This window comes from Myotis myotis, unplaced genomic scaffold, assembly GCF_014108235.1.
Source record: "Myotis myotis isolate mMyoMyo1 unplaced genomic scaffold, mMyoMyo1.p scaffold_m19_p_10, whole genome shotgun sequence".
In the NCBI taxonomy this organism is placed as follows: Eukaryota; Metazoa; Chordata; class Mammalia; order Chiroptera; family Vespertilionidae; genus Myotis; species Myotis myotis.
The window spans coordinates 45076438-45089524 of NW_023416314.1; the positions used below are offsets into that span (position 1 = coordinate 45076438).

General features: G+C 46.3%; 1 protein-coding gene across 1 annotated transcript in view; it reads left to right on the plus strand.

The window, feature by feature from the left end:
- Nucleotides 1-12795, plus strand: part of SYT9 (synaptotagmin 9) — a 168236-nt gene extending 155441 nt beyond the window's left edge. The window contains exon 7 of the mRNA XM_036325265.1: nucleotides 10563-12795. Within this exon, the coding sequence (XP_036181158.1) occupies nucleotides 10563-10571 (9 nt within the window). The 3' untranslated portion in view covers nucleotides 10572-12795. The remainder of the gene's footprint in view (nucleotides 1-10562) is intronic.
- The last annotated feature ends 292 nt before the right edge of the window (nucleotides 12796-13087 follow it).

Below are 13087 nucleotides of genomic sequence, written 5' to 3' on the forward strand. Positions count from 1 at the left end.
AACTGGGCCACACCAGCTTGGCCCTACAGTGCTTTTAAAAGCAGCGTTTTTCTATCTCGGTGCTTCTTAGGCTTGGACATCAGGGCTTCCTGGCCTGGATCCAAATGTGGACCCCTGTTCAGCCCCTTAGGCTCTCTTCCTTCATCACCTCATCATCAAATTGAAGTGGCAGCCTCTACCTGTTCCAGTTGTACTCTTCCTCTTTCCTCCCCTTTCCTCTTCCTAGAAGGAAACCTGCACGTGCCTACACCCCTCGGCAAGTCTCTCAAACCCGCTTCCCTGCCAGCCAGGCAGCATGGAAGAAAACACAGCTGGACCAGCCTCGCACGGCCAGTTTCTCACTGGCCAGCCCAGGTGTGGGCCACACAGCTGGTTCTGAATGATGCTTTCCTTCTGGGCTGCTGGTATTCAGCTCAATTAAGAATGTAAACCTGAAACAAGGCCTAAGAGTTCTCTGGAAAGCTGTTTCGTTTTCATCGTGCTGGCACCGGTGCCTGGTCCCTTATGATCTCACATTCCCAAGTGGTGTGTCATGTAAGCTTTTGGCTAATGTACTTTCAGTTGTTTTGCCTTTGCTGTTGCTTCCCCCACCTAATCATCTGCTTCAATATAACCGTAATTTTCAAACTCAGTAGGATGTGCAGTGAACAATAGGCAGTAAAGTTGATTAACTGAAAAAGCCCTTTAAAAAAAATCCTTCAAGCTAATGGAATACATTTTTTGTTTTGCTTTGTTTTGGCAGTCATGTTATGTTCTGTGGGCTTTTTCCACAATTGTGTTTTTAAATGTTGTATTGCCCAGCTGGTGTGGTTCAGTGGTTGAGCATCGACCCATGAACCAAGAGGTCACTGGCTCGATTCCCTGTCAAGGCACATGCCTGGGTTGCAGGCTCGATCCCCAGTGCGGGGTGTGCAGGAGGCAGCCAATTGATGATTCTCTCTCCTCGATGTTTCTATCTCTGTCCCTCTCTCTTCCATTCTCTCTAAAAAATTAATTAAAAAACAATTTAAATGTTGTAATCTGATAAGACTATACTTTGTAACTACAAAGATTTGATTCCTTCAAATTAGAACATGATTTTCCCTAGTTATCTTTTTTCTAATTGATTTTAGAAAGGAAGAGGGAGAGAGAGAGAAACATTGATTGGTTGTTCCACTTATTGATGCATTAATTGGTTGATTCTTATATGTGTCCTGACTGGCAATCAAACCCCCAACCTTGGCATATCGGTACGACGCTCTAACCAACTGAGCTACCTAGCCAGGGCTTTCCCTGCTTATCTTAATGAAAAATTTTGAAATGAAAACTTATTATTTCATTTATGCAGCAGGTACCTGAGAAGGAGGTAGCCCAGGGTCTGTCCTCTCTCCCTCAGGGGGTCTGTGGGCATAACTCCAGCAGCCCCTTAGTCATTCCCGTCTCATCCTAAGCCATTCTCCTGGGAAGGAGAACCAGATTTTACCAGTTCTCCCCCTTCAAAAGCTTCCACTGGCTGGCCATACCTATTAATATTTCCCAAATTAATTCTTCTATGTTGTGCCTTTTCTCCTAATGCTCTCTCAGCCTAGAATACCTTTCCTCTACATTCTCACCATGTGAATCCTATGTAACCATCAGGATTCAATTTAAGTGCCACCTCTTCTGTGAAATCTCCAGTGACTATACCCCACTTAACTCGAAGTGTTCCCATGATACTTTATGATTTACATTGACCACATTCTGCCTCTAGTTGTGGCTTTATAGTTAGTTCATTCACCTATCTTCTCTCTTGACTATGAACCCCTTCAGGTCTGAGATTGTGTTTGCTCCCCAGGGTGAAAAATAGGGTCTTTCATGTTCACTGTGTTGATGTTTCTAGCTGGTTTGGGCTCATTGCTGACTTTTGCTACAGATGGTGATTGAGCCTCACTCTGTGGTTTGTAGAGAGGTTTTCAGTCTATGATGTCCGTTCACATTCACCAGGCAGGAGGGGACTGGTCAGTGTGAGGGCACCTGAGGGAGGATTAACACAGAGGCAGTCTATACCCGGCTCCTCACAGAGGGTGGAAGCTCCCAGAGGGGAGACACAGGTGCCCACACGTGCAGCTGGCTGGGTGTGCCTCCCTCCAGTGTCTCCCTCATGTCAGGCAAATGAGAACTAGAAGTCATTGGGGTCTTTTTATCCAGAAAATGTCCATTATTCATAAGTGGTAATGGTGATATCCTGAAGTCAGGGTCACAGGTGAACAAATCTAGCATCCAGTTTATTGTGCACTAACATATAGGGTCCGCTGGTGGTTGGGAGGCAAGCATATGTCGTCATTTACGATGTCTTCAGCATTTATGTTTATAGCTCTTGGTTATTTTTCAGAGCCCCCTTTCCAGGAAATACTGAATTTAAGCACTCAGGTCCTGTTTTGTGCCCAGCCAAATAGAGCTCTCAGAATCCAAAGCCAGTTAGCTCCTCCCCCCTTCACTGACAAACTTACCCAGGGCCAGGGTGGGAGGCCTAGTGGGGCAGTAGAGGTGCCTCAGTGGCTCCCACATGGTCACTCAGCTCTGCTCTCCTGCTTGCCTGTCTGTTCCCCAGTCCAGGCTACACTGCTTCCAAGGTCCAAGTCCTGAAACACTATCTGATCGTGCCCTCCCCTGCTTAAAACTCCTCAATAACTGTCCTTTGTTCAGAACAAGGTCAGGCTTCCTCACTTGGCCTTCAGGGTGCCCTGTGACCCACCTCCATCTCCTCCTTGCACTTCATGCCCAGTTGCTGGTGGTCCACACCGTGCTTCCTACTCACCCCCATGCCCTTGTCTCTGCTTTCACTTCTTGTGCTGCCTCCCTTCCCTCTTTGCTTGGCTAGGTCCCACTTATCTTTTAAGCATCTGGATTCATTTTCCCCTTCTGCAGGAAGCATTCTGAAGATCCTCCTACTCTCTTCCCCTAGTACCCTGTGCCCACCCCTAATATAACATCTGGTGCCACTTGACATCGTCTGGGTGTGTGTCACCCACAGCACGTCCAGCAGCTTTGTGAGGTTGTTATTCACCATTGTATAACCAGGGCCTGGCAACATGCCTGGCTCAAAGTCAGCCCTGAGTATATTCTTGTAGGATAGAATTCCAATTTATTCTATCTTACAGTTTGGGAAATGCTTGCTGATGTGTTAGATGGACTCTGCATCTCCTATTTTCAAATCTTCAGGCGTGGTGTTTCTGTTAATGTATAAAAGTAGCCCCATGCTAGCTCCGAAAGCCAAAGCAACTTCATTTTTTCGTGAGGATTAAATGAGCCCTACCTTCCTTCCAGCCCCCAGTTCTCCAAGTGCAAGGTGACACCCGTGAGGGTTGAGACAATGCAATTAAGTTCCCAGCCATTGTCTCAGGTGAGATTTGTAGCAACACAAAAGCCCAGGCAGCTTACATTAAGGTCTCTGCAGAGAAACATCTCAGTTTAAAAGCAGGTTGGGAGACCCATGACCATTTCCTCTAGAACACTCAGAATTCCATCATGTGTGGAGTCACCATATTGGCCGCTTATCTCAGCAATCTTTCAAGATGCCCCTTTGCATTTACGTGGTGCTCAATAAATGCTTGTGGAATGAATTACTGAATAGATATAGTGAATGTAAACTTAAAGTAACAAACTCCAAATATCCTCTATTTCACTTTGTCAGGTAGAGTAAGTTTTTCCTTGCAGTAACTCTAACATGCCCCTTTATCTGAAAACCTATGTCTGTACTCTGCTCACCTTTGGAATGGCATCCCCCTTAGAGCCCTTGCTTCTGGCTTGTTTCCGATGAACCCCTCTCAGGAACAGTCTACATGTCACACGTGCCACCATTCACCACCTGTACGCTCAAGGTTGACTTGACAATGGATCCTGATACACTTTCCTGCAAAGATGGGACTGTTCAGTTCAGTTTCTGAACCGGGAATCCTTTTTAGAACGGCATCTCCATGGAGTTGGTATTGAATGGCAGTATTTGCCATGCCGGGCATAGTACTTGAAGAGCATGCATTTGGGCCCATAAACGAGTGATGGCAGACTCTGGCTCTGCCATTTACTGCCTTTGTTACTTTGTCTTTCTCAGACCCAGTTAGCTCTGCAAACATGCAATGGTAATATCTACCACAGAGGGCCAAGGCTGAATGAGGTAAGACATGCCGAGTTCTTAGGGTAGAGCAGGGTGCTTTAGTGCTCATTGAATAGTAGTTATTCCCCAAATGGCCCCTTTCATTTTCCATGCTATTGCCCCAGTCTCCTGACTGGAAATATAGTTATAGCCATACTGATTTATTTCTTTAACAGACTGATTCTTTTTTTAAAAGAATATATTTTTATTGATTTCCGAGAGGAAGGGAGAAGGAGAGAAAGATAGAAACATCAATGATGAGAGAAACATTGATCCTGCATGCTCCCTACTGGATGGAGATCAAGCCCTCAGCTGGGGCATGTGCCCTGACCAGGAATAGAACCTCAACCTCCTGGTTCATAGGTCAACGCTCAACCACTGAGCCACACTGACCAGACAGCATACTGATTCTTTGAGGGGTGAAGGGGAGTGAACAATAAAGAATGTCCTCTTTAGAGAAAGGGAGAAGGGAAGAATCAGATTCTAAGTGGGTGTGGCATGATGTTCCATCATCTACTTGCAAAGCTGTGGTACATAATAAATAGGCAACATAATCCTGGATTTTTATGCTTTTTTAAATAAAATTTTAAAATTCAAGTTTAACCATATTAAGTGCATTTAAGATTGAATAATGTAATGAGTCACTTCAATTTTTGACAAGCTTCTTCATTCTCCCTTAGATACTTCCTGTAATCAAAACCCATTTTCAAATTCACAGGAAGATATTATCTAATGATCCACTCAGTCTTTTCATGGTCTTAATTTGAGGTCAGTCTCAGTGGCCTGTCTCACATCAGCTGTCATTTTTGTGATTGAAATGTCACTTCACATTACAGTTTTCACTGGGACAGTTCTCATCTTTGGTTTCAATTCAATTTAATTCAAATCAGATTCATATGTCTCAGAGCAATTGAATTCGCTTAAAATCCCCTCTGTTCAGAAAAGATTATAACCACTACTCCTGCTGATGCCACTAAACTCCCTGATACCCTCTAAACCCCAGGTGCTGCCTGGGAGGCCTGATAACAAGGTTGCTGCTGCTTCTGCCCACTAAAATGGGCCTGGTGCCAGCCCTGGACCAGCAAGGCCAGCCTTAGGGCCACCGGGGCTTGAACACCATTGTTATCTAGTCTTGATGCCACGGTCACCACCACCCCATCCCCCCACCAAGTTCCTACTGGGTCAGATTGGTTGGTTGGTTGAGTTTTTCCAGTCTTCTTCCCACAAGACAAACCAAAGGGTTTGAGCCATAGCACAGTTCACCCATGCCATGCTCGAAATCGCCCTTCTCCTGGAACAACTGAACTGCTTTCCTCACACTGACTTGTATCCCTGACTTTCCCCAGGAGAGCATCATTTTCAAGAAGCTTCTCTTACAAGACCTCTGGTGGAGATGAGCCCTGCGTCCCACTAGACCAGGGGTGGGCAAACTTTTTGACTCGAGGGCCACAATGGGTTCTTAAACTGGACCGGAGGGCCGGAACAAAAGCATGGATGGAGTGTTTGTGTGAACTAATATAAATTCAAAGTAAACATCATTACATAAAAGGGTACGGTCTTTTTTTTCAATAGTTTTATTCATTTCAAACGGGCCGGATCCGGCCCGCGGGCCGTAGTTTGCCCACGGCTGCACTAGACACACTGAAACTCCTTTATCCCATCATCGTGTGGCTGGCGGGCCAAAAACATTCTGGGGACTTAGTGGCACTGCCAAGAGGAGGAAAACATAGGATACTAGGACCAGACATTATCAGGGCCCAGAAAACTTACTCAGCTGGAGAAGGGGAGACCGTAGTCTACTCCACAGTATTCCCAGGGGCTGAGCTTGACTCCAGCTAATTGTGCACGAGGAAACTCACTAACTGAGCGAAGGCCAGCTATGGAGGCCAGATTGGAGCTTTCCTGTGGTTTGGCCATTGGCAGATGGCCTCTGCTCGTGGTATTACTGAGCCTGGGAACTGGTAAAAGACTGGCTGAGGTCGTAGCCCAGCCCTCTAAGCCGGCTTCAGATTAGGCCAGAACAAATCAGAAAAGGGAGTGTCCCTGCGGCGTGGGCATTTCGGGAGAGCTCTACCCAGACAGTCTGAAGGAAATGGAGGTGAAATAAGGTCAGAACAAGGGAGCCTGGGGTTGTACATAGAACTGAGGGGCAAATGAGACACACAAGCAGGTCACTAACCAGGGGGATCCAGAGGAATGGAATAAGAAAGTAGGAACCGTAAGTGGGGTGTGGCACCTGCTGCATTCTACTAATTGGACTGGAGTTTCTTACAGTTACCTCATCTGCCTAGAAAAACCAAGGCAGAAGCTTCAATGGATAGACTGAACTTACAGAATGAGTTTAGGGGTCATGTAATTGTTAGAGCTTAGACTTTGAAGTTAGACATCTTGGGTTCACATCCCAGCTCTGTCACTTAGTAACAGTGTGGCTTTGGGCAAATTAATCTTTTGGTATCTGCATCCTCCAGTAAAGAACCTCGTAGGATTCTCTTAAGGATTTGAACAGTTCATTTCCTTGTGCCTGGCACACAACAGGTACTACAACGCTGGAAGAATGTGGCACATGGCCTCATTGTCTAATAGCAGGACAACTAATTCCAGGCCGAATTCATTGGTGGGGCGGAGCCTGTCCATAGATTGCCTTCCCTCATACGGAAGGCCGCAGGCTGCTCACTGGACCTGCAGCTGTGGGCCTCACAGCTGAGAGAAGGGGCTCTGGGAAGCAGGGCCTGCTGTGGGTGGTGGATGGGGAAGTAGAGCCACTCGGAGGGAACTCCTGAGCATCAGCTAGCCTGGGAGCATTGTATCTGAATCACAATATAAGGCAAATATCCACTCACATTTCCCTCCTGGATTCAGAAAGGAACATAGCCTTTCCTAGGGGGATGGGTGCTCCCACACCCAGACACGCGCTTCAAAGCCCCGGGTCGCAGTCCGACATGCTTTTCCCTCGCCAGTGTACGCTCTCTGGCTTGTGTTTCTCTCTCTACTAGCCTCGCGTGTGAACACCTGGGCTTTGGAATTCGGTTCATGTATCCTGGTTGGAGAATTTCTGGGCTCTCCCATCGTGTCTGTGCATCGTTTTTGTCATCGCCGTGCCCCTGGCAGTGACTCCCGTTTTCTTTCTCTCTGTGACTCACCTTGAATTCCCTCCATCTGCACTGGGAAATGGCCTGAGTTGATAAGTTAAGTTGAAGGCTGGGCTGACGGGGAAACAAAAGATCTTGCTTCTCTAAGTCTGGGCTCCACTGAAAGCCTGCCCTTCATGGACTGGAAACAAGGAAGGGATGTTGCACCATTCCCCAGCTCACTTCCCACGACTCCGCCCCTCACTCCACCTCGTTCTGACAATACATCCAGTGTGCCACGTGCCCTTTCCTGCCTCGTGCCTGTGCCCAGCTCTCTCCTCTCCTGATGGATGCCCTCCCTTTCAGCCTAAATGCTCCAGCTCAAGACGTATCCTTCTTCTTGTTTGTCCCTTTGCTTTGGTTCTTTAGATTCCACGTGTAAATGAAACCATATGGTATTTGTCTTTTTGTCTGACTTATTTCACTGAGCAAAATAACCTGCAGGTCTATCCATGGTGTCGCAAACGGCAAGCTTTTATTCATTTTTATTGCTGAGTAATATTTCATTGTATATATGTACCACACCTGCTTTATCCATCCATATATTAATGGACACCTACATTGCTTCTATATGTTGGTTATTGGAAATAAGTCCTCAATATATATAGGGGTGCATATATCTTTTTTTTTTAATTAAATCTGTATTGTTCAGATTATTACATTTGTTCCTCTTTCCCCCCCCCCAAAACTCCCCTCCTCCCAGTTCCCGCCCCACCCTCCGCCCTCACTTCCCACCCACTGTCCTCATCCATAGGTGCACGATTTTTGTCCAGTCTCTTCCCGCATCTCCCACACCCCTTTCCCCCCCAAGAGTAGTCAGTCCATTCCCTTTCTATGTCCCTGATTCTATTATAATCACCAGTTCATTCTGTTCATCAGATTAGTTATTCACTTGATTCTTAGATTCACTTGTTGATAGATGTATATTTGTTGTTCATAATTTGTATCTTTACCTTTTTCTTCCTCTTCCTCTTCTTAAAGGATACCTTTCAGCATTTCATATAATACTGGTTTGGTGGTGATGAACTCCTTTAGCTTTTCCTTATCTGTGAAGCTCTTTATCTGACCTTCAATTCTGAATGATAGCTTTGCTGGATAAAGTAATCTTGGTTGTAGGTTCTTGGCATTCATCACTTTGAATATTTCTTGCCATTCCCTTCTGGCCTGCAAAGTTTCTGTTGAGAAATCAGCTGACAGTCGTATGGGTATTCCCTTGTAGGTAACTGAGTTTCTTTCTCTTGCTGCTTTTAAGAGTCTCTCTTTGTCTTTTGCTCTTGGCATTTTAATTATGATGTGTCTTGGTGTGGTCCTCTTTGGATTCCTTTTGTTTGGGGTTCTCTGCGCTTCCTGGACCTGTAAGTCTATTTCTTTCACCAGGTGGGGGAAGTTTTCTGTCATTATTTCTTCAAATAGGTTTTCAATATCTTGCTCTCTCTCATCTTCTGGCACCCCTATAATTCTGATGTCGTTACGCTTGAAGCTGTCCCAGAGGCTCCTTACACTATCTTCGTATTTTCGGATTCTTTTTTCATTTTGCTTTTCTGGTTGGGTGTTTTTTGCTTCTTCGCATTTCAAATCTTTGCCTTGATTCTTGCGCTCCTCTGGTCTGCTGTTGGGAGTCTGTATAGTATTCTTTATTTCAGTCAGTGTATGCTTAATTTCTAGTTGGTTCTTTATCATAACATCAAGGGTCTCATTAGATTTCTTGTAGATCTCATTAAGTTTATTGGCAGCTTCTAGACAGTTCTTAAGAGACCTTAAAAGTGTGGTTCTGAACTCTATATCTTCCATTGACAATTTTGTCCTGTTTCTTTGTCTCCGCATTTTTTATGCTTTCTTGGTGCAACTCCTAGTGTTCTTTATGCGCAGTCTTGTTGTAGTTAAGCCTAGATTGTTGTAGGTAATACTGGCAGGGATTTGACCTCCAGGCCAACTGGCTGTGAGAATCAGCTGTGTCTGCAGTGAGAGAACTTCTGTCCTCTAGGGAGGTGCTAATCTAGCCTTTGCCTGAGGCTATCTGGCAAATGCCTCTGGGCAGGGCTTGGGCGGGGCGGGTCTCACGGGATCAACAGGGTGGGCCGGAGCGAGCAGTTATGGCTGCTCTCAGTCCCGTCCCCAGGGGCTCTGCCTCTCTGAGTCCCAGCAACTGCTGCAAACCTTGGAGAAAAAGCTGCCTTCGAGTTCCGACCGAAGCCAGACAGTCCCGCTTCTCCCGTTTGAGTCTGGGTCCCTAAAGACTCACCCGGATCTGGAGCTCAGAGTCTGCGACCCCCTCCCGATTGAAAACACCAACTGCGCCCTCAGCCACCAGCCCGCTCTGCATGCACTCCGCACCTTAGTATTTGGCTTCAGCACTGCACCTCCTCTGAGTCTTGTTATGTGTTTCTCTTTCCTCCTAGTTGTAGGACTTCCACTCAGCCAGTGTTCCTGTGGTTCTGGGTGATGTCCGTTCCGTCTTTTAGTTGTTTTTTTTCAAGTGGTTGTTCGAGGCAGCAAACTCCGGCATTAACCTATGCCGCCATCTTGGTTTCCTCCATATATCTTTTTAAATTCGTGTTTTTATTTTGTTCGGATAAATACCCAGAAGTGGAATTGCTGGGTCCTATGGTAGTTCTATTTTTAATTTTTTGAGGAAACTCCATACTGATTTCTGTAGTGGCTGCACCAATCTGCTGCCCTACCAACAGTGCCCAAGGGTTGCCTGTCCACTTCCTTGCCAACACGTGTTATTCATTGACTTTTTGCTAATAGCTATTCTGACTTTTGTGAGGTGGTAGCTCATTGTGGTTTCAACTTGCTTTCTTTGCAGACTCATAGAAACAGATCAAACTGATGGCTGCCAAAGGGGAGGGGGTGGTGCATGGGTGGGAAGGTGAAGGGGAATATAGTCAATAATATTGTGATAAATTTTCATGGTGACAAACGATTACTAGACTTAGTGTGGTGGTCACAGTGTAAGGTATATAAAAGTCTAATCACTTTATTGTACACCTGGAACTAATGTAATATTTATACCAACTATACTTAAAGATTTTTTAAAAATTTAAAGACTTATCTTTCAGCATCCTCTCTGCAGCCTCCTCAACCCCCTGGAAGCTCTCCCCTCCCTCCTACTTGCTCTGATGCATTTTAATGTGCACCTCTGTTATTCAGCTTCCCATGTTGTAATTTCTCCCTCTGTGAGCCCCCTGGAAAGCAAGGTGTGTGTCTTACCCATGGGACTGCATCCCCTGCATCCAGCACAATGCCTGGCACTTGTTTGCTACACGTTCAAAATATGTGAGTGAAAACCAAAGCATTCTTTTTGTTTCTTCTTCCTGCAGAAACGATGACTGTGGGTAAGAGAACTGCTTTGCCACGGACACAGTAGGACAACCATCTCACAAAGATCTTAAGTAACATTCCCTATCCAACAACGCCCGGACGACTCCAGTGACCAAATGCTCAGCTGTAACCACAGTGATAACTGGCCTTCTTTCCAGACTGGGTTTGGTGAACATGAATGGTCCAGTTGTCTTCAGATGGTCTAAGGTGGTGTGCTGTCGGGGCAGCACGTCTCTCACAGTCAAGAACCAGGATTGGACCACGGAGGAAACCAGCTGATACAGTGAGAGGACTGAGAGGACCTTGAGTACCAGGACTCTCAGTGATGGCACAGCATCTGCCCTGGTAACGTCATACTGACATGATGCTATTTGTTTGAATGCCCTGGAAGGACAGAATACTTTAAAATATATCCAGGTGCTAACTAGGCAGCAGGTTTAATTCATCTTTGAGCTAATAGCTGTCTCCAGAAAATATTTTACCCAACAAGTGTTCCAGCTTTGCCAGGAATAGCTCCAGGATGGAGTAGGATAAGCACGCTGTCCCCTGGAGAAGATCTAGTGCAAGGAGGGCTAGCTCACAGCAAACCCACTGCCCTCTCCCATACACATGGCAGCGAGTACCAGTTGATCGTGACCCTCTCGTCTGCTAAACCCAGGTTCTGAGGAGTCAGAATCCACAGCACTATCTTCTGGGTAGCCAGCAGCCACTTCTTTCCAACCAGTGTTGGCATTAGAATGAAAGTTATCATCCCTGTTAGCGATGCATCCATCTCAGTGGTGTAAGCACTGAGTACCCTTTCCCAGACTCATTTGCCCATGGAGGGAACAGCCTCAGAAATAGAGGTGCCATTGTGAGAGCTGAGTTCATGGAGAGATAGTACAGCAATCCCATGAGTGGAGGCACAACTTTTGGGCCTTCTTGGCCTGAGTGCCTTCTGGGGTAATTCCACATGCAGCAGCCCACAGGGTAGCCTTGGGCAGCTACAGACAGGTTTCCTTTCCACTTCCAGACACATAGATCACTCTCATAGCACTTGGGGAATGGAAATACCCACAAGAGTGAAGGTCAAGGGCTCTCCCCAGTAACTCATTACTCAGCTTCCTTTGTGACCATATCAGCCAACTCACTGCCAACTGTGTTCCTCATCCTCATTGCTTCTGCCTTCATATAAATGAAGCCAAAGGCCTCAGCATACCCCGGGCGGAGAAGTCCGCTCTCTCCCATGATGGGTGCAAGGTACCGCACCCACACATTTTCACCACTTCTGCAAGATAACATTTCCCTTTTCATGCGATCCCTTTGCAGCAGAATCCAGAGTTAGATTATAGTTTACCTTCCTGGGAAGCTCATTATCTTTATTTGAATTATCATTTCAGGAGGGCTAACTGGGTGGAAACAGGATCATTGTGTGTCTTCAGAAAGTTTTGTGTTGCCACAGCTGCCTGGTATAGGAAATACCCTGATGTCAGATCTAAAAGGATGGAGGCCTTTGGTTGTATGGGGCACTATTGCTGCGCCCCAGCTTCACGTGCTCCCCAGCCTACCTGATTCATTTCCATCTCATTGGCTTTCATCCTCCAGGATGGAAGGGGGACCCAAGTTTCTGCCTATGTCTGACGACATGAGAAGAATGCTACTTTCTTTGCCCAACTCGTTCTGCCTAGTTCTCCCTATTCAGACATCCTTCACCATTTCAGTGTTAGGAGCAAAGCATGAAACACTCGTACCAGCAGAAATATGATCACCAGAGTCAGGCAGATAAGCCCAGAAGAATGGTCCCAGATAAACCGAACTATCCCGAATAAGTATCAGGCAGCCCTCCCAATAAATTTTGATAGGTCCTTGGCACTGGGAGCCTGGGCAGGAGATCCTGGGGCGGCTGTGTCTGTTATTCCCCCATCAAGATCTTCCTGCCCAAAGAGCTAGCAGCCCTGGGGTACTAATGAGTATGCTCCTGGTTTGTTGGTATGAAACAGAAGGTGGTTTTAAAGAGGCCAGAAGGCAAAGAGGCCTGCCCACATGGCAGGCAGGTGGCTTTGTGTCTGGAAAGCTTTGCCTAGCCAGTCCAGCTGTGGCCAGAGGCCCGTTATACATTTGAACTCCCTCAGCCGATCTGCAACTCTACTTTTGTTCTCTTGCATTCTGTTTGGTTTCCCTTTAGTTTCCTAGTAAATGTTCCTTTTGAAAAATTCCAACCTTGTCTCCTTGAACTTGGGGGGAAGGGTTTTGTCCAACATGCAATACTTAACATGCAGGAGGGTGGAGTGAGGGGTGAGGAGTAAGGGGCAGAGGAGGGGGTGGGGAGTAATATCCGTGGACACTTAAATAGAGCAGAAGCTAAAGAAAGGCAGCTCGTTATGAAGGTTATAGATCTTGCGATGTCACAAGAAATCCTGGAGGAAAACCACGATTATTGTCATTCTACTGACTGCTCACATGCTCGGGTTGGATGCTTTCTCCCCCTCGTCTCTGCGCCAAAGTAAAGGTTCAAACAAGACATTCCCACCCTTGGAAACGCAGA